We start from the raw sequence: 21091 nt of genomic DNA, 5'->3' as shown, positions 1-21091 counted from the left end.
CAAAAGTGCTGACAGAAGGTTTGCCTTGGCTGTGGAGCAAGTCTTGGACTCCTCTAGAGACCTGCTGCTTCTCCAAGTTTCGTCCCACAGTGAATGACTTTCTGAGCAATTTTTCCAGTTCTGTGTCAGGATGAGACCAATACTCTCCATATCTTTTCACTCGATGCCAGAAAGCCTTGAGATGAGTCCACACCAAGATGATCTCCTGGGCTGGGCTTGTGCTCGGGCAGCTAAAGCAGGAGAAGAGTTTGGAGACTCTCCCACAAGTACATGAATAAATGGCACTCACTGAACACCCCTAGCTCATCAGCCGTGGCTCAGCACAGCATCAGTTCACTAACGAGGAGCAGCAGAGCCTGCACCATCCTGCCCACCCATGCAACATCCTCCCACCGCCACAGTCCCACCACCCCGGCACACTTGGGTGTCCCCAGCTGGTCTGCAGATCTCCAGCCACGGCAGAGATGGTGCAGCAGGAGGGCCTCCTTCTCATCACATTACTGTATTTTTGCTCTTCTCTGCAGAATGAAGCAGGTAAACCCCAGGGTCACTGCTGGACTGGGTCCAGCATCTTGGCTCAGCTGGTCAGGATCTGAGCTGGCATCCATCAGTGCAGAGCCTTTCCTGGGGCTGTTCCTAGGACCTCACTCCCACTATGGAAGAGGAACCCTGCAGAGATAGTGCAGCCCCCAGGCAGGTTACCAGGGGTGGAGGGGCTCCAGGACTTCCCTGGGGCCAAGCCTCAGCTATCCCGGTTGGGTGCTGGTGACACAGCAGCATGGGTGTCCCATCCACCAGCTCGGCTGGGAAGGTTGGCCATCGCTGGGGTGATGGGTGCAGGATGGTTGCTCTGAGGAAGGGCCACCTCACCAGGGAAATGGCAAAGGAGGGCAACCCCCACCTGGGGCTGAAGGTTTTGGAGGTGCTGCTGGGAAGCAGGAGGTTGGGAAAGGGATGGTGGAGGCTGGAGTCCCAGCAGGAGTAGGGGCAGATCCCGGAGGGTCTGTGGCCGTGTTACCAGAGAGCTGAAAGAGTGGGGGGTGTCCCAGAAGTGCCCTGCCAGGACTAGGGCACCCACAGCCAGGGCAGGCTTGTCCCCCTGGCCTGGAGCAGACCTGGTCCCTCGATGCAGCATGTCGTGCCGCAGAAGAGCCCAGTGAGGGCTCTGGCTGGCAGGCTGTGACTTCCCGTGAGTGTGGCCATCCTGTCTGCTGGTGGGCAGTCACCAGGAGCCCGTTACCAGCAATTAGCTGCAAACGGCTTCCCAGCCTGGTTGCTGGCCTGTCTAAGCACTCAGAGCCAACGTTTCTCTAGGGCACAGCATCTCTCAGAGGAGCATCTGGGGCATCTAACGCCCCATCTGAGAAGAATGAGGTGGTGACGAAAACCACTGTGCAGGAGAATTAAGGGGTGAAAATGCCATGGGGCTTCCCTCAGCAGCTCCCAATGTGATCACAAGGAACCTTTGCCCTAGCCCAGGTCTGGCTGGGTTTTGGACCTGAGCAAACCAGCCACAGCCTCAGCTTCCATTGTCACTTCATGGGCTGGGAGCTCTCCTGGAGGAGAACAGCGAGTTGAGACCTGAACTGTACCTGTCAGGTACGTGCGCAGGTAAAATGATTTCCAGAGCTTGTCCTGGGTGCACGAGTGTTTCTGAGATGTCCTCACAAGCCTCACTGTACCCAGCAAAGCTGACCATAAAACCATGGGCCACTAGGTGGACTCGCAATAAACTGAGATTGCATACTAGAGAGCTCGATGACCGTCTTCCACATCTCTGGGAAGAACCTCGTCAAAGCAGATGCACTGTCAGCAAGCCTTGTCCCAGGCAAGAACTGAAAAACCAGCAGTGTGCATTCAACTGGCCACCACCTGGTCACCAGATGTTGGCCAAAACATGGTCAACACACCTTACTTATCACAAAACTTTTTGCCAGCTCCCTGTGAGAGCTGACCCTCCAGGACAGGTGAGCCAGGAGTGTAGGGACAAGCACTTGCTCTCCAAGCTGGACTGGTGATAGGGATCATATCAAAACAGCCAGGCTGGAAGTCCTATAAGGCTGTAGGACAGACATCAAGGCATCGCTGAGCGCTGAGCTTGCTTTCACCAGCCAGGCTAGTGACCACATCTAAGCCAGAAGATCTTACCCACTGTTGCAAAACAGATCTGCAAGAGCAGAGCAACCAATATTTCCAGCAGTGCTCTTGACAACAGCCTTCCCTTTCCTCCCAGTAGCCCAGCTGGTCGAGATCACTGATGGCTGGATAAGGGAGATCTGCCTCTCCCACCAGAATCAAACGGGTTGAATTAGCATGGGTTGCTCTGGGACAAACCTGCTGACAGAGACCAGCTGTCTCAACGCAGCTGTCAACAATGTGAGCCACCAGCCAGACCCTGCGTTCCTCCCCAGGGACGATGCCCACCGCGCAACCACCTCGTCCCGTCCTGCCATGGGGACACGGGAGCAGCGGGCGGAGAGGGCGAGTGTGCGATGCCCTGGGGCAGGTGGGTGAGCCCTGGGTCTCCCATGGGGCTTGGGGACCAGGGACGGGGATGTCCTCCTGATGCTGCTGCTCCTTCCCACCCTGGCTCTGTAGGATGGGACCACTTCTGTCGTGATAACTGCTCCGGAGCCCCTGTGCTCAGGGACAGAACAGTCCCAGCATGGCCTGGGGCAGAGCAGAGCCCACTCCAGCCATCTCCATCTCATGGAGGGCCAAGATATAAAGTGTGTCCTTCAGGACGAGGGGAACAGGATCTGCTCCTGCGAGCGGGGACCGGAGGGTGTCCCTGCCTTGCCTGGCTCCCCTGCAAGTATCTCCTGGGCAGGGTGGTCCCAGCAGGGATGAACTGACATCTCTTCTCTCTGCAGAGCGGTGCTGCTGAGACACGGGTGGACATCGTCCCGGCCCCCCGAGAGGAGCAGCGAGCCTGGTGGTCTGGAGCATGGAGAGGGAGACGTGCAGGGCGCAGGCCCAGGGCAGACCCCAAAGGTGGGTGCGGGAAAGCACGTGGGGTGGGACATCACCCGGGGGTGCCCGCCTTCACTGGCTGGTGATGAAGAGCATCGGGCATTGGTGATGCTGGCTGAGCGTGCGTGCGATGGCTTTTGGCAGAGATGGTTGATCAAAATCAGGGGAGTCGCGGGGTCTCAAATGCGGCAGGGGCCTGGCAGGGTCTCGGGTCTGGCAGGCTCTCTTTGCTTTGCCAGACATGGGCAACCCTTCCCCAAAAGCACTGGGGGGCCAGGTGGGGAAGGCTGGGGGACACACCGAGGTCCTGGCACCCATGTTGGTTCATGCATTCCTCTCCTGCACTGCGGCCCAGAGCAGCAGCACTGGTTCCTTGCCCAGGCAGGGCTGGGGCACATGCTGCATCCTCGCTACTTGGCAGGGATGGGCTCAGCTGCTGCCCACCTCCCACTCCCACCCTGAGAGAGGTCCCAGAAGAAGCTAGTTCCTTGCCCAGGTGATTTCAAGGCTTAAGGACTTGAATTTCAACCTTAAATCTTGCTTGTAGCCGCAGTCCCATAGCTTTTGCCACAGGTTTTGTGCAACCCCTAGAGCATCATTGGACAGCTGATCAATTACAGATGATTTTCTAGGAGATTGTACCTGCATCAAGGTATCATCACTGTGCGAGAGTAATAGCTGACCAGTTATCGATGGCAGCCATCAACTTCTTGTCAGTGGATAGAAATGACAGGTAACCCATACCATGTGCTGCTGTATGTGGACTGGGTTTCCAGACCTGAGCAAAAACTGGGAGAGGGAAGTTTCTAGGCAGAAAGCTGGGATCAGACCCCAGGAGTTATCTGGGGCAGCTGGGGTGAGAAGAGAAGCCCATGTGAACAAACTGGGCTCTGACGCAGCTGGGGACAGAGGAACATTAACCGTTACTGTTATTGGCTATTACTGGTGTTATGGAAGGTGCAAGGCAAGCGGAGGAGAGCGGCCGCTAGCTGCTGTGACTCTCCCTGGCTGGTCAAATGGGACGACAAGGAGGATGGGGAAAGCTTTGACCAAAACTCCAGTCCTGAGCCCAAAACGTGTCCTGGTATTGCTAGAGGTGGCTGATAGCCAGGAGAGGAGCTGGAGGTGGTCTGTGGGCTGGTGGCAGGAGAGCCACGGGGCATTGGGTAATCAGCTCATCTGGAGCAGCCTCCCAAGGCATGGCATGAGCTCATCTGTAATCTTTTTGGGGGGGAAAAAGCCAGGTTTGGGGGCTCTGTAATCTGGCAGGGGAAGGCGAAGCAGACCTGGGGGAAGGAGGCCGATGCCAGGGCAGGCACAAGGGGAAACACCAAGCGGGGATGCTCCCAGAGCTGAAAGCAGAATGAGACCCCAGGAAGAACAGGCCAGGGTGCTGGGATGCTGCAGGGGCTCAGGGTAATGTGCAGGGGCTTCCCTCTGCCATACGGGCACTGGCACCACCGTGGGCAAAAGCTGGCAGCTGCAAAAACCATTTCAGACTGCCGCCTGAGCTGGTCCAGGCCCTCCTGCCCTTACAGTCCTGGAAGGAGGCCACCCTGGCTGGAGGGCTGGAGTTTTCCTTACTTTTGATGTTAGCAGTAAAACCTTTGCCTCATCCACCCACTCCAGACCTGTACCTGGACCCCCGGTTGTACCCTGGGGATTTGCAAGTGAGCACCCATGTGGGAACAGGCATGAACTGGGAAACTGGGATGATTTTGCTGGAGGGGAAGGACCCGAGCACCCAGAGCAGCCAAGCCCCGCAGCCTTCCCACCTGTCTGGAACAGCAGGCTCAGGCGTGGGCTTTATAAAAGAGCAGTATTTGAGCAAAAAGGCATAAGCTTGGTGTCCAAACGGTGCTTCATCCTTTTTGCCCAGCACTGGAAAAAAATCCAAGGCAGGCTGACAAATTTGGGTGCATTTGCCTCTTTTGAGGTGGGGAATCCAAAGAAGGAGGTACGCTCAGGCCGTCCACAGGACCTGCACCATGGGGATTCAGAAAGCTGCTCCTGCTGCTCCATGGATGCTTTAGGGGGCTGACATTGCCAGGGTGGGGAGATATCTTTAGACCAGTCTTCCTGCAAGAAGGGCTGCTGTGAGAGTTGCAGCCAACATCACCTGCTTCAGGTCTTGCCCTCAGCCCCTGGCATGGCTGCCCGTGGGCATCCTCGCTGCCCAAGCAGGGAGGTGCTCCGTCCCTCCTGATCTGGCAGGGCAGGAGCTGCCTTCCAGCTCCCAGCCCAGCCATATCCGTGGCCACTTCTCTGCTTTGTTCTCCAGCCAGCCATGTCCTGTGGCTCCGCTTGCTCGTCACCTCTGCCACAGTGCTGCTGGGCTGCAGGTGCCTTGTCCCAGCTGGGCTCTTCAGGGTGCCCTCCATTCCTGGTGCCACGATGCCAATACTTTTGACTGCTAATACATCTTCTTCCTCCTGCTCTGCAAGCATCATCTTGCCAGCAGTCCAAGAGAGAGCTATCAGCCTCCTCTTTCACTCCGGGACATTTTTTTCTTGGCAGCCCCTTCTGCCGTCGCTGCTCATGTAGTCAAACCCTGGCTCCTGCCTCAGAAATGAGGGTGCTCCAGGCATGACAGGGGAGGTATGCATCCCTCTAAGGGCAAGCTGCCCTTTGCCTCCAGCAGGGATCGGTGTAGGACCTCATACTTCAGGGTATTTCTGTTTGTCCTCCACTTTCAAAAAGGCTTTTTATTAAAACCGAAATTTGGCACCACTTATGACCTTGCAGGGTCCTTTTAAATCGCAGCCAAAGGTTGAACAGCACCATCTAGTGCACTTCATCCCAAAAGTGCCCGCGCCGGAGGGACGCCGGCTCTCACCCACGCACATCTCTGCCATCAGAAGGGTACGCTGGATGCTAACAGCCCACCAGCCGTCAAACATCAGCGCCAGGGCTGGCCTGCCTTGCTTTGGGGAAGCTGGTGAGTCACTACAAAGAGGAGAATTAATTTGAGATTAATGTTGTCAGTGCTGAAGCTGAACCGAGTGCTCTCAGCCTCTGCAGAAGTGATGCTGGAAGGCTTGCAGCTCCCAAGCCAATCTGGCAGGGAACTAATGGCGCTACCAGAAAATGTCCCTTTGCAGCTCTGAGAGATGGGAGTGAAGGGCTTGCAGGGATGCTCTGCAAATCGCACCGCACAAGCGTTGCGTGCATGGTGTTGGGCTGCTTGGACACAGCCCCAGACCCTTTAGACCAAAGGCTGAGAGCAGTTCCTGTATCACTAGCATTTGCTGGCTCTTCCAGGCAGAAATGAATGTGTGTACCAGGAGCTGGGAAGCGTACAGCATCCTAGGCTTGCAGAGGGACTGGCCTCAGCTGCAGGCTGACAGCAGGTCTGCACCAAAACACCACTGCCATCTTGGCTGTGGCATTTTTGGGGAGGTATAAGGCAGGGCCATGCTACCAACTGATGAAGAAGGGAGAAATGACCTGGTTTGGTTCATTGTTGAACCAAAGGTCTTTGTTGAAAGACCTTGCAGGCTGATTCCTCCCCCGTGTAGCCAGGGATGCTCGGTTTGGTTTGTCACCTGTTTGATGTCCCCAGGTAAATCTGGAAGTAGCTGATGTTGGCCCCTACCAAAGCGCAGGGACTGGGCTCCTTGGCATGGGTGAGCTGAGGTGTAAAAGGCAGGGAGGGGGCTCCAGAGGGAGCTCATGGCTCTCCCAGCCCCACTCAGCCCTGCTAGAGGACCAGAAAATGGCGAGGCACCGGGATGGCTTGGCATCAGCCTGCGGGGAATTCGCGTCTTCCAGCCTACAAAGGGGCAGCTGCCTGGCTGCCTTTGCTGGAGCAGGGCAGTGCTGGCTCCGCTTTCTCAGGGCTCGAGCACAGAGCATGCACACAGAGATCCTGCGCTGCTGGAAGGGACCTGCTGGCTGGGCTGGAGCCCTCCGTGCCTCCCCAGTGTGGCAGGAGCTGTGGGTAGGATGGGTGCTGGCTCCTTACCCCGGGCTGCGTCCCCTGAGCCGGTGGAATGCGGCCAGGAGCTGGTGGGTGCAAGAGAAGCCCCCAGCACTTCTCTCACTGCCCCGGGTCCAGCCCAGTCCCAAGGAGCAGTAAGCAGCCCCGGGGCACACCAAGCCCCGGCACTTCAGCCATCTGCATCCTGGTGCACCCAAAGTCCTCACACCCACCCCCTCAGTCCTCTCCTTGCCACGGCGAAATCTGGCTCCAGTTTCTAATGCAAACTCAGTTCAGGGCATGAAATCTTGCTGGGCCTTTCTCTGGGAGATGAAAAGCTCTCTAATACCTGATCGTCTCTCAGCCATGAAGTTGTTTAAGCACTATAATCAAGGCATCTCTGGGGCTCCTTTGAACTAGCTAAGGAGGCTGCAGTTCTCAGGCATCCCCCTGCAAAGCAGGGGTCAGTTTTAACACTCCTCCACCTTCTGTCTAATTTCTCAGCATCCTTTCTGAAACAGATGCTGGAAGCCCTTCTGCTATAGCTCCCAGGCCCGTCCTAGGCAGGACATCCCCCATGGGGAGGCTGCTGCTCCTGCCCTGTCCCTCCTGCCTCTTAACCCCCCCCCCCCGCCCCGAGTCCATCCTTGTCAGAGCACAAGTTTCCAGCAGAAGGGCCCTGTGCTCATCGGAGGGATCCTTTCGCAGCTGCTCACATTCAACCACGTTTTATTTGCCAGGGACTCAGCTTATGGAGTTTTCTACAGCCGTCTTGACCTCGTCCGTGTCTCCTGCCCCTCTCATTTTGCTGGCCCCAGCGTTTTTCTCAGCAGGCCTTTTTAATCTATTTCTAGACCATTGATGGAAATGCTGAATAGCATTGGGCTTCCCATCCAACCCCGGACACCCACTGAGAGCGCTCCCATTCTGCAGGGATTCCCCATTGATGGCTGTCGGTTTGCCAGCTCCCAGTCCCTTTAAGGTGTCTCTCTTGATGTTGTATTGTGCTAATTTTTAATCAGAATACTATATGGATTAAGTCACATGCCTGAACAGAGTCCAGGTCTATTATTTCTATGCCATAACCTTTATCAGCCAAACTTGTAATCTCTTCAAAGGATGACATCAGAGTTTGACAAGAGCTATTTTCCAGAAACTAGGCTGATTGCATTAATTATATTCCCATCCTTTAATTCTTTACCAGCTGAATCCCACATCAGCTTTTCCATTATTATGCCTGAGATCAGTATTGCTCTGCTACATGTAAATCAGCTCCCAGCATCATTCACATGAAAGAGCGTAAGGACCCACACTGTCCTGCCGGGCTCTGCACCGGGGCGGGAAGGGGAGCACCGCTGCTCAGGGTGGACTTGTGTGCATTTCAGAAAGCTGGAGAAAAACACTGTACGTTTCCAAAAGTGTTCCCTAAATGCATGGAAACAGGCACGCACAGTAGAGTAATTGCAGCAAAACCCAGAAACCATTCCGATCAGAAATCTTTCTGAGTAGTTTCTGATTTTTGGAGGACTGCCTTGTGGCTTGTTTGCACGTTCAGCTTTTGGGACGGTACATAGGGGTCTGCCTGGCTCAGTCCCAGGGCTCTGAGCATGTCATCGCTTTCCAGGGAAGAAGCAGGCTTCGCATTTCCCCATTGCGCTACTCTTGTTCGATCTCTGCATCTGGTAATCCCCTTCTTCTTCCCGCAATGTCCGCCATCGCTCTGGGACAGCACTGCAGCCTCAGTGCGGGGGTACCCTGCCTGGCCAGAAGCTCCCCATAACCAACCATCTCGGGGTAAGACACGCTGCCAACCGCCTTTCGCGGGAGTCTCCATGTTGTTTGACCCACTTCAGTCCATACAGTGCCACCTCTTGGTGAGTCCCCTTACTTCTCCCTGCCGCAGAACTGCCCTGCTCAGAGAAGCAGGGCACGCACGCCGCAGTCTCTAAACCAGCTCTAGTTGTTCGTGGAGGCAAGGGCCGCCGGTGGAGCCGCCACCGCGCTCCTCCATCCCCAGGCCCACTGGAGCGTGCTCCCTCCTGGGCAGAGCTTGGCTGAAGACGTCGCCGTCTGACCCCGGACAGAGCAGTAGAGGCCCATGGCGGCTTTGCGGGCGGCTGCCTTTTCCCTGCGGCGCCGAGCCAGCTCCTCCACCAGGCCTTGGAGGTCTCTGAAGCGGGACCCTCTCCCGGGCCGTCCCCTGCCCTGGATGCTGGCAGAAGCTCTGCAGGCTCCTCTTGCCCGCAGCGAGACGGAGCCCTGGAGCTGCTCGGCCCTCGAGCGAGGCGCTAGCCCAGCTGGGGCTGCGCTGGGGCCCCCAGCGCCGTGCGCGGGCCCTGGGCCATGTGCCCGGGGCTCCCCGGGGCTCGAGGCCTCCTCGGGCGGGGACCTCCGTGCGCCTCCCCGCCGGCCTAGCAGCGAGCGCGGGGCGGGGGGGAGGCCGGGGCCGCAGAGCGCCCCTGCCCGCCCGGCCGCCGCCGGTCCCGGGCCCCCGCGTGCCCCCGGCGCCGCCTCCCCCGGGCCGGGCCGGGCCGGGCCCGCTCCGCCCCCGCGGCCGGCTGCCGGTTCGCGGGCTGCCGGTCCCGCAGTACCGTCCGGGGGCGCGGGGGGCGCGGCTGAGCCGCTCTCCCCGGCGCTGGGAGGCAGCGGCGCAGGCGGAGCGGAGCGGTGCGGGGCTCGCTGCTGCTCTCTCCCTGTCGCCGCCACAAGCCAGCGGCCGCGGCCATGGGCGTCCCGGGCCGCCCGCTTTGTGCCGCCGCCGCCCCGCCGCCGCCGCCCGCCGCCCCGGGCCGCCGCTGCTGAGCCGCATGGGCCGGGCCCCGCGCCGCCGCCGCTGCTGCTCCGTGCGGGTGAGTGAGCGAGCGAGCGAGCGGGGAGGCGGCCCCGAGCCCAGGCCCTGCGCCGAGGCCGCGCCGGAGGCCGCCGCCGGGCGGGAGGCGCGGGGCCGCGCCGGGCGCCGCCGAGCCGGCGCTAGGCCGCCCTGGGCGCGGGGGGGGGGCGGGCGCCTGCCGGCGGGCACGGGCCGGGCCGCGCCGCCGAGGGCGAGCGGGGCCGGGGGCGGCGGCGGCGGCGGCGGCGGCGGGGGGGGCGGCCCGCCTGGGTCGCCTCCCCCCCGAAGTTGCCCGGGGGCGGCGGGGGGCCCCGCGCGGCGCCCTGTCAGCGCCGGGGCCGCCCGCGGAGCCTGCCCCGGCCCGGCGCCTCCCGCGAGGCGACTCGGGGCGGCGGGGGGCCCGGCCGGGCCGGGGGCGAGGCTGCCTCTGCCCGGGGCCGTGAGGCCGGGGGCGGGGGTGTGTGTGGGGGGGGTCCCCTCTGTGGGGAGAGAGGCGGCCGGACGCCGGCGACCCTCGGCCGGGCGCCTCGCTCGTCCCCGCCGGCTCCGGCCGGCGGTCGCCCGCTCTCGGCGGGCGCCCCGCGGGGCTCCCCCCCGGCGGGGGTGAGGAGCGAGCGCCGCCTCGCCGCAACAATGACCGACATGGCTGTGGGGCCGCTGCCCCCGGGGCCGAGGGGGCTGCCCCAGGGGGGTCTCCAGCGCCCGGGCGAGGGCTGACCGGGGGGGGACCTTCGCCGGGGAGACGGGTGCGCGTCCAGCCCTCGCGTCCGTACCCGGGGTGAAAACGACCTAAAACCGCAGCGTGGTGCGAAGAAACAGCCCCGTTCCGCGGTGCCAGGGCAGCGGCTGCGTGCTCCGGGCGGCTCGGACGGGGCGTGAGGGCGGCACCGGCTCCTGCGGTGCGCGGCGGGGGTCGAGCACGCGGGGTCCCGCCGTGCTCGCCGGCCGCTCCTGGTCTCGCCGGAGCTGTTCCGCGGTGAGCGGGTGGGCTGTGAGGACAGGCATGGCGCAGGCGTAGGCATAGGCACAGGCGGTTCTTGGTTCGGCTGGAGAGAGGGAGTGACTGGGGGGAAAAAATGGCAAAGCATCCCAAAGGTGCGTTCGTTGGGGTGGGGTGAGCTTTGAGAGGGAGGCCGAGCTAAGATGTGTCTTTCCCGCTGTGTTTTCACATGCAGTTGAGTTAATCCAGTGCATGGAGTAATTCGTCAGGCAGCTGGTGCTCTGCAGTACTCGGGGCTTCGAGGCTGATGCTGTGCTGTGAAACAAGACTTTTGCTACTGTCTTTACACAATGAAGTTATCTTATCAAGCAGCAGAAGTAGCAACCCGGGGATTTGGCCTTCTCTGTCTTCCCCTCCTTCCCCACACCTCTCATCCTCCATATTGACTTGTTGCTCTTTAAAAATGTTGTTCTTGATCAGATTTCCTTCTCAAGGTGGTTTTCTCATCTTCCTTTGATGACCTGAAATTTTCCCAGGCTCGTAGCATGTGATGTTGTTAGCATAAATGAACCTTTTCTCAATGGCCTGTCTACAAAAAATGGTGCCAGAACTGAGCTCCTGTGCTAACATGCCTATCTGAAGCAAGAATGCAGTCCAGATGCCCAAAATATCGGGGTCAACGATACATCTGGATTCCCCTAGAGCTAGACGAGGCGAAGCAGTGTATTTCTGAAATGCAGAGATTTGTGAGGAATGTGGCGCTGGTATGTCACTTGAGCGTACAAAAGCCACCTGTGTTTGATTAAGGTGCAGTCTTGCTTTCAGGACTAACTGGATATTCTTTCAAAATATTTTTCACAAGCCTTAAATTCCTGTTTGGGGATGAGAATTTCCTAGATCAGTAGCCAGATAAAAACATGCTGCCTTAGTATGACCTGGTACGTGTGCTGTCCAGGTAGGCTGTGGAGAGGAGTTCATGGCAGTGCAGAAGACGGCATGTGTCCTGTGGCACCGTGTGGTACCTAAGTGTAGATCCCTCGGATGAGGGCACTGCCAGATCCCAGGGTCCTGTGAAACCACCAGTGTTGGGAATTTGGCCGCTGTTTTAGCGTAGCACCAGCCATATCGGCGATGCCGAACGCTGGATGTAAAGTTTTGGGATATTGTGTAACTGTCATTTTTAGAGGGTACCTGGTTTGAGCCAATTCTCTGCTCTCTGAAGTTGCCGAGAGCTTTGCCATTGATTCCGCTGAAAAAGAGGCATTAATACAGTAGTGGTGCAGCACAAAATTAGTGGTTTGTAATCTTAGAGTGTTTATTTACAGTGATACTCGCTTATTTTTTTCTCATCTGTTTCAGCCAAACAAACTTGTTTACCCAGGAGCTACAAATATTGGTGATTTGAGATTTGAGCTCATCCCCCACTGTTCCTGTGCAAGCAAGGACCAGAAAAATGAATATCCAGGGGAAAGGCTTCCCCTTGGACCTCGGAGGAAGCTTCACCGAAGATGCTCCGAGGCCACCGGTTCCTGGTGAGGAGGGGGAACTCGTGTCCACAGATCCAAGGCCAGTTAGCCACGGTTTCTACTCCAGTAAAAGTGATGTGGTTAGAAATGAGACGTCCACAGCAACACCGAGGCGTTCCGATTTGGATTTGGGGTACGAGCCTGAGGGGAGTGCTTCGCCAACTCCACCCTACCTGAAGTGGGCAGAGTCACTGCACTCCTTGCTGGATGATCAAGACGGCATCAACCTCTTCAGGACTTTCCTGAAACAGGAGGACTGCGCAGATCTGCTGGACTTCTGGTTTGCCTGCAGTGGCTTCAGGAAGCTGGAGCCATGCACATCTAACGAGGAAAAAAGACTCAAGCTGGCAAAAGCCATTTACAAAAAATACATCCTTGACAACAACGGCATTGTGTCCCGGCAGATCAAACCGGCCACAAAAAGCTTCATCAAAGACTGCGTCATGAAACTGCAGATTGACCCCGACATGTTTGACCAGGCCCAAACGGAGATTCAGTGCATGATAGAAGACAATACCTACCCTTTGTTCCTTAAGTCGGATATTTATTTGGAATACACGAGGACAGGTGGGGAAAGTCCAAAAATTTATAGCGATCCAAGCTCAGGGTCCGGGACAGGTAAAGGGCTACCCGGTTATCTGCCAACTCTGAACGAGGACGAGGAGTGGAAGTGTGACCAAGAGGCCGAGCCCGAGGCCAGCAGGGACTCAGCACCTTCCAGCAGGCTCACGCAGAAGCTGCTTCTGGAGACGGCCACCCAGCGCGCTGCCTCGGCTCGGCGCTACAGCGAGGGGAGGGAGTTCAGGTAGGTGAGCGCCGGGGCAGCATCCCTTCTGCGGCGTGCCTCCAAGGAACGGACTGGGGAGACGCTGAGGGCGCAGGGGTGATGGGAAGCCTTGGAGGACCTTGGGTGGCGGGGAGCTTCCGCATCGGTACAGGATGGCGTTACACAGGTGCTTTGGAGGAGTGTAAAGCTTTACTTGAAAGTAGTCGCGGGTTATTTTAAGGGTGTCTTTGGTCATTCCTATCTGGTTGCCCCAAATCATCCCTGCAGCATGTTCCTCACCTGGGGAAACTGCTGCTAGATGTGGTCTGGAGGCAGGTAGGGCTTGGTGGGCAGTGCAGAGCCATGGACAGTCCTTTTGCACGCACAGGCAGTTGAGCAAGCTGCAGTTTCAGGTTGGCTGTAGCTCACACCAGCAGAAGGTCAGCATTCAGTTACTGTAATGCAGGCAAGTACATCTCATCATAAAACTTCTCTGTGTAAATGTATGAGGAAATTGTGATGAGCCACAACTAGAAGCTGCAGGAAGCTTGCAGGAGATATCATCACCTGCTTATATGAGAGGAATGGGGTTCACAGTGCTCCCTGGTAGTGGTACTGCTTTGCACGCAAGATTCCTAGCACTGAATTCTAGTAGTGTCAAAGTCAGAATCACCGAATCCAGTTAAAACCATTCCCTGCTGTAGCTTTTCCCTTCAGCAAAGTAATTGCTGGGTTTTTTAACTGGAGGAGTTGCAGAGTTTTGCAGCCTGTTTTTTTTCTGGGTCCCCCACCCACTTCCAGCCAACATGGATTTTGAAACTTGCTGAGAGCTCAGTTAAAATTCCAGACAATTAACTTAGCAGGGAGCTCTCTGGGATCAATAAGCGTGTGTGTGTCTAACCCTTGCTGAATCAACAGAACCCGGCCAGAACACATTCCTACTTTTTTTTTTTTTTTAAATAAAATCTCCTTGTTTTAAGACCTGCTTAGGCTAAAATCTGACGCTTTGTGAAGATTACGAAATGAAGTAGCTGAACTGTCCTCTTCAAAGCCGCCTGCCTTATGAAAAGCATTTCTGTATTTAATCTCCCTCGGCCATCCCTTTAGGCTGGCAGCTGGATACGCATCCCGCCCCACACAAGGTCTCTGCGCCTTTCAGCTGGCAAAATGTTTTCGGTTTGATTCTTGTTTTCTTATAGATTTTGAGGAGGGAATGTTGCATGTGAAACTCTTGGGGAAAAAAAGAAGGGGAATTCATGTGGACTCCTGCTGTTTTAATCAGGAGTCAGAAAAAATGTCCCAGGGTCTCAGGACTTTCCCATGGAGTTAATAAAAACCTTGAATGTTTCTTGAAGTGCGTTTTTACTGAGCGGTCAGGTACTCACTATAAGCGAAGGATTAGAAAAGTCTACGATTTAAGTATCTTTTTATTTAAGCAGTAATGGCTTTAAGATTGAAAATAACTTATTTGAGGTTCAGCTGTGTTTGGTTTCCTTACTAGAGCAGGTAGCAAAAACCCGCATGCAACACTGCACTTTTCAGCTCCAGCTTCAGAAAAAAATGCACTTTACCCATTATCTGAATATATCTGTGCCAGATTTTAAAATGGTTTAAGAAATGTGCTGTACAATAGAAGCATTTTGGAGTAGAGTTCCTCGGTCTTGGGCATTTTCATACCAGATTGGAACAACATGAAATAAATCTTTACCTGGGGGATGGAGGTCAGAAAAAATGCATTGCTATTAATTTGTAGTGTCCAACAGCCTGTCATTGTGGCTACTGACGTTCCATTGACCTGTGGGGTAGAGAGGCATGGAAACATTTACCATTCTCACCAGAGCAGGAGTCATTTCTCAGCCTGGAATAACTGAAGATAAGTGATTTATTTTATTTTTTAAATGTTGGTATGTCAGCTCTAGTAGCGTCCAGAGCATCGCCACAGAGGATGCTGCCGAACTGCGTAATCTCTGCGTTTTTAATTCTAAAAAATCTGCTGAGATACTAATTTATGAGGTGATTGTTCCTCTTTGTGCAAGACCTTGTGGTTGAATTAACTTAATTCCTGGATGTTGTATAGCAATAGTTGTCTTGAATAAGCTGGGCTTTAAGCTGTAGCATCTTTATCCTGCAGACTTTTTTGTTCATTGACTTTCTCGCCTGAGTAACTATACTGGAAGCTGGTGGGGCTGCTTGCAGCAAGAAGCGATAGCTGCGCGCAGCATTTGAAAGGCTGGGTCCCAATTTATTTTGAAAATTTCCACAAACCTTTTTTTTTTTGCATATGTGTGGAAGAATTTCTTGTTTCTGTTCTTGAGGGAATGTTGAAATAAGCTGTTTTGCATTATATCTGAGGGCCTGTTTAATCTTCCCAAGATTGAACATCTATTCCTTGACTTCCATGGAAACCCTAACTAAAGAGGAGTCTGAGCAAATGCAATAGAAGTATTTCTCTGTTAGCAAATGAGCATCTTGAATCAGCTCCAAATTTTCTGCAGCAGAAAGTTCATAAATCTTGATGCCGTAGCTCTGCTCTCGGCCAAGCAAACATGAAAAATTCCTCAAACGGCAGAAGACAACCCGTTATGAGCATTGGGTATTTTGAAGGTGTGCAAATGTGCATGTGTATTTGAGAATATCCTGAAGCCAAAAGCATCACCGTTACCCACTGCGTTTTTGTATGCATAGGAAAAGGCCAATAGTCATTATAGTTAGGCTCCTGCAAATTAATTGGACATTGGTTATGGATCAGTGAACTTCAAAGAGGGTAACCCCCGAAGATCTCGGGCATTAACTTGCAGCTTCCGAAAGTGACACTAACGTGGTTGTGAGGGTGGCTAAATCGTTCATTAACCTTCTTCTGACACACTGGGACAGCGTTCCTCGGATCTGAAGAGCAGAAATTAAACCTGTGCCTGAGAACCGCCCTGCAGCCTGGTTTTTGAGCACTCCAGGAAAACGCCCACGTCTTAAAAAGTTGGAAATTTGGTGTTTGGTGGTGAAAGGTTGTCGTTGTCTCTTTTGTCAGGGTGGGTTTCTTCTGTTGTCTCTTTAGCTCTGTGTTGGAAGGGGCTCTGCGCCCACTCCCAAAGCATTGGAGAGCAGTGCTCACAGCTGTTGCCTTTACTTTCTTCCTGTGGTGGGAAGTGATAAGAGCACATGGTGTTACCTGTGAGCAGCTCTGCCTTCGTCTCTTCTGAAAGCCAAGCAAACTGGGAGATTTGGGTTAGTTCTGCCAATTGTTTTGGGTTTTGACCCGTGTCATGAAGCACACAATGTGTTGAAAAGGAAACCTGGATGATGGTGATGAGAGGACACATGGTGGTGGGTGAAATCTCCAGTTGTTGGCTATTGAGGAGTGTTGTGGTGGAACTGCTAGGCGCGGATGGAGAAATTTCTCAACGGGGGCTTTGATATACACATAGGTTGGTTTGTTTTAAAGGAAGCTGGCTACAAGATCCAAGCTTTAATTTCCACAGTGCTGAGCTGTCTAATCTCATGGCATTTCACGAGTGTTGGTGGCTCAGATGAAAGGGATGGGTGATGTGATTCTCCACCAGGGCTGGTAGAAATCAACAGGAGAGTCCTTATGCTTGTGCCTACGTACTGGCAGCCTCTCTGGACACACGTGAGGGCAGCTCTCCCCAAAAAATACAGCCAGCACTTCTTCATAACAGGGTGTGCAGAGAAAGCAAGTGGAGAAAAGCTGAAGGAGCTTTAGAGGGATGTGACAATCTCTGGTCTGAGACGAGGCAATGATGAACTGTAACATGGAGAGGAACGGTGTAGGCTGGTTCAGGGAAGATGCAGGATCTCTCTATGGCTTTGGCAGCATAAATGGTCCAGTGGTCAGAAGCTGGGCCTGCATGAGGAAGAAGCTGAAATTTAGCTGGCAGACCTAATTTTGAGTTTGCTGCTTTGTTCATAATATTAAATTACACACTCTGACTCAAGACTGTGTGGTGAAGGAATTGGTGTTAATTGTACTGAACGGGTGGAAAACTGGGGATGCAAAATCACAAACACTGATGCAGGAGCAGTCTGTGTTTAGAAAGTTTAAGGCATGTGTTACTGTCTTATTGTTTGACTGCAGAGGCAGCATGTGCATCTTGGAATTAGGCTATTGGAGCTTCATGAGAGCTTGTTTGCTGGAAAAAAAGCAGTTACTGAATGTTATACCCATATGTAAAGGTGGAAAAAAAAGTTTTGGACACTTAGCTTGAATTAAAATTGCTAGGCCCATAACATCACTTGTAATCAGTACAACCCTGTTTGGAGTCTGTGTGGAGCAGTGGCTATTTCCAATTTTAAAGAAAATAAGTTATAGAAGAATAGTTTTGGTTCTGCATTGTTCTTGAGAGAAGTTAGTGAGTCTAACGGGGAGGTGGGGTCTGATGCTAATAGTGCTAAGTGGTAATTTACTGACTGGAGCGCTGTAAGATATACAAGACAAAGACTGATGGTGTTTTTGCACAGAAGTTATGCCAGCTTTTTTAAATAGATTGTTAAGCTGATGAAACTTCTACGTGGAAATGCTTACATTAACAGTGTAAAGTATTTATACTGGCGGTTGCCAGGTTTTAAAATGGATTTTATTTGAAGAAGAATACCTTTTGTGCCCATAGCTTTGCCTCTACACAAATCAAGATGAAGAAGTGGTGTATTTGTTGTTTGGTTATGGATCAGTGCTTTGGCTTCTTTTTAAAGACAAGTAGTTAAGCTTTTAGCACTCTCTTTTGATAAATGGATAGCTTTTCTCCCCTCCTCCAGCAAACAGCTACCTTATTTTGTTGTGATTGAGTTTTATTTGGGTTACAGAATCTTTTCTCTTAGAAGCATGAAAGGGGAATTATATCCCCCTCTTTTTGGTGCTGGGGAGTTTCAGGCTGAACATGACAGAAGAAAAATCTTCATGAGGAGTGGGATGCAGCCCAGGAACAGGTCACCAGATGGGAAGGGATCTCCATCCTTGGAGGGCTTCATGTCTGGGTGAGACAGAGCCATGGCCTATCTGGTCCAGTGTTGGCAATGGCCCTATTTTGATGTGCACTTACACTGATGGTGCAAATCATGAAATCCTGTGTTTTGAGAACAAGGTTGGTGTGGGTTCTGAAACCCAGAAAGAATTGGGTGCTAAAAGGCTGAATGGGAGCTGAACTGATCCCAGGATGCTGAGAAGTGCACCCAGGAGGTAGCTCATGGGGCGGGTACACCTTGGTTTTGATCTGCTGTTCAATTTGGCTTTATGTTTTAAGAGTTTCTTTGTTGTTGCTATAATGGACTAATCCCTTGAATAATTAGTTACCATTGGACATTTTAAAAATGACTGCCTCTTGGATGTTTTCCTTTAATAGTCTGTTAGGTCCTGGATTTATTAACTATAGAGACAGACTGTGAAATCCTGTTATGCCAGGCTTTCTTGGTGGAAAAGGGACTGAGAAGAGTGTGGGGGTCCTGGGCAAACACACGCTGGCCTCGTGTTAGGGTAGAGCTGTTGACTTCCCCACCTTCCCAAGCCGTGCAAAGAAGTCCTCCCTGTCCTCAGGGCTGGGTCACTGGCTGCTGGACCACGCTCTGGTCATGGGTCATCCCTAGGTTTGGGGCTTCAGAAGGTGCTCCAAGAAGTTACAGCGCTGTGGCTGCGTGGTGCAAGGCCAGTCATGCAGTCACTGTGCATTTAAAATAAATCATAGACCTGGTTTTATTAGAATGGTGGAAAAATCTGGTTTCAGAAATGGCTGTATGTGTAGTGCAGAAAATTGCTGTTTAAGAAAACCCTCATAACAGAGGTGCTGATATCCTAAATCAGTTCCTGGAAATATCATTGGATTATTAGGCTCATCCTTAAATCCATTAAGCAAATTACAGTTAATCAGTCAAATAAAAGAAGAAAGATCTTTTGCAAGGCCCTGTCTTTTGAGCCACATGCAGAAGCTGTAGTAATATTTTAATTTTCCGTCTGTCAGTGAATGTATTCAATTGCTTCGCTTCCTTATGTGGAGGATTTGAAATTAGAAACTGAGGTTAATTATCTGCATTAAATGAAATATGTGAAGACCACAAAAGCAAAAACCTTCACAATTTGGTATGGTCTGTTAAGCTAGGCAGGCTGTTTCAGAAGGAGAGGGGTTATTTTTCCCTGGTTTTGTTCCGATTGAAGGGTTTTAGTCACAGTAATTGAAATGATTAAAAAGTCAAATTGCTGGTGAATATAATTCTGAGCATCCCTCTGAAAAGATTTGACACTTGGTTGAGAGCAGGGGTTTGCTCCGCCTGGTCTCACTGGGCAGCGTGGAGCAGCTGGTGTTGCGCTGTCCCCACGTGGGTGAGGCCGGTTGTCCGTGGTGCCTTGTTATCAACCTCTTCCATGGCAATGGGATGTCATAGCTCTGCTGCTACGGTAGTGGAGGTGATTTGGAAGTGGAACAATACTGGAGAAGAGCTACACTTTTGAGCATACCAGATATAAAACGGGTCCAACACCATCGATCCTAATGTGGGTAATTAGCTAATTACTGCCTGCTTCACTTGGAATTGCAGCTTTGGACTCTGCAAAGAAGGCGACACTCTTGGAAATACACAATCTCACAGTGGTCAGCTGTTTTGGAATCGATTTGTTTGTTAAAAGGCTCATTTTTTTCCTACTGCTGCAGTACGCACGCGGCTCAGGTGTGAGCTGCGCTGGGGGCTGCAGTGCCCATCTCTGCTTGTCGGGGGCAAAGCTGCCCGTTTGCTGGTGCAGCCCTGAATACCCGGCTCCGGGCACTTCAGGAAAGGTCTGACTCTTTTGGAGACACGCATCTTCTCATTCCCCTCTGCCATGTGCCAGAACGAGCTGCTTTGCCTGAAGTCACGCTCAGAAATTAAATTGTAGCAGGTCACGCTTGCGTGTAAAAGCAAAACCATCATGACTCACAGCCCTGGTCCGGGTTCTTCACTGTTGTAAGGCAGTGATGAATTTAAGTAGAACCGTTGCAGTTTTAAGTCAGATTATCCAAATTCTATAAAACCCACATGGAAATTGGATTTTACCTTTGAAGATTCCAGAGTATACTTTTGTGGTAAGACCTGGAATTTTTTGGTCCTGTGGCCCCCACAATACAACCTGTCCTTGAAATACCAGCTTTTAGAAGGTCTTTAGCTGATCTAAATAGCTAATAGATTAATAGCTTTCATCTATCCTGATGAAAAACAGTGGAGGGAGGGAAAACTATAGCTACAGGAAAAAACCTCTTTGATATACCCCAGTGAGACCTACTGGTCTCACCAGCACCTCATGTTAGTCCCTGAACCTACTTCCAGAGCTAATGACAAGAAGCTACTGGATTTTGTTCTTCCTTTGGCCTTCTAACCCCCATGTATTCCTTGTCCTGTTGTAGACTGGAGAGTCTCAGTCCTCTCCCTCTCTCCATTTTAATTTTCCTTTTTTCTGGAGGTTTAGGGTTTTGTCATTTATCTCCAGCGTGTGTTCAGAAAAATGCTGGTGCTGGAAGGAGAGCAGTAGGAGTGGGGAGGTAGGATTGCCTTTTTTCCAGCAGCCCATATTTAGAGTGGGTTAGCTCTGCTGGAAAACCGTGCCTTTAGTGTTCAACAGATTTATTCTTTACAATTATAAATTTTGGTCTTTTTCTTGACTGGCAATCAGCATCTTGGACTGGGCAAGATTTATCTGGAAGAGGAGCTTCCTTGTTGTGCCATTGCTTACAGCCTGCTCCGGGCAGTTGCTTTGGGACCTTCCGCCAGCACATGTATACATGTGGGGTCGGTCCTTTGGTAGCTGAGGACCAATCCAGGCTTTCACAAGCAAAGTACAAATCGGAGCCAAGTTGCAGGAGAGCTCCTGGGAATTATAGGTGGGATCCAGGGAGAGAGGTACAGGGACTCCATATCCAGCTGTAGCTACTGGGTTTGATTAACTTTGTCCTGGCTCTGCCCCACAGAAGCAAGAGCTGTAAAACCATTTGGCACCAGACATGCAAATGAGAGCTGGGATGAAGCGACTGTTACCCTCGAGGATCCCAAAAGAGGAATCAACAAATAGAAATTATTCTATTAGCAGGGGCAAAGTTCACAGGTTAACCATCATGTCAAATCAATGAAATACAGCCTTGATCTCCTGCACAAGGGCTTTATTGTGTAT

The 21091-nt window shown here is 53.0% G+C and overlaps 1 protein-coding gene across 2 annotated transcripts in view; it reads left to right on the top strand.

Moving 5' to 3' along the window:
- Positions 1-9611: 9611 nt before the first annotated feature.
- The window catches only part of AXIN1 (axin 1), a 73271-nt gene continuing 61791 nt past the window's right edge, over positions 9612-21091 (top strand). For both annotated transcript variants that reach the window (XM_069809808.1, XM_069809807.1), the window contains exons 1-2: positions 9612-9741; positions 12022-12993. In XM_069809808.1, coding sequence (XP_069665909.1) covers positions 12116-12993 — 878 coding nt within the window. In that variant the 5' untranslated portion in view covers positions 9612-9741; positions 12022-12115. The remainder of the gene's footprint in view (positions 9742-12021; positions 12994-21091) is intronic.

Source organism: Haliaeetus albicilla, chromosome 22 (assembly GCF_947461875.1).
Source record: "Haliaeetus albicilla chromosome 22, bHalAlb1.1, whole genome shotgun sequence".
NCBI classification, from domain to species: Eukaryota; Metazoa; Chordata; class Aves; order Accipitriformes; family Accipitridae; genus Haliaeetus; species Haliaeetus albicilla.
Note: the sequence above shows the minus strand (reverse complement) of the source record. Positions and strands in the feature narration are given on the sequence as shown.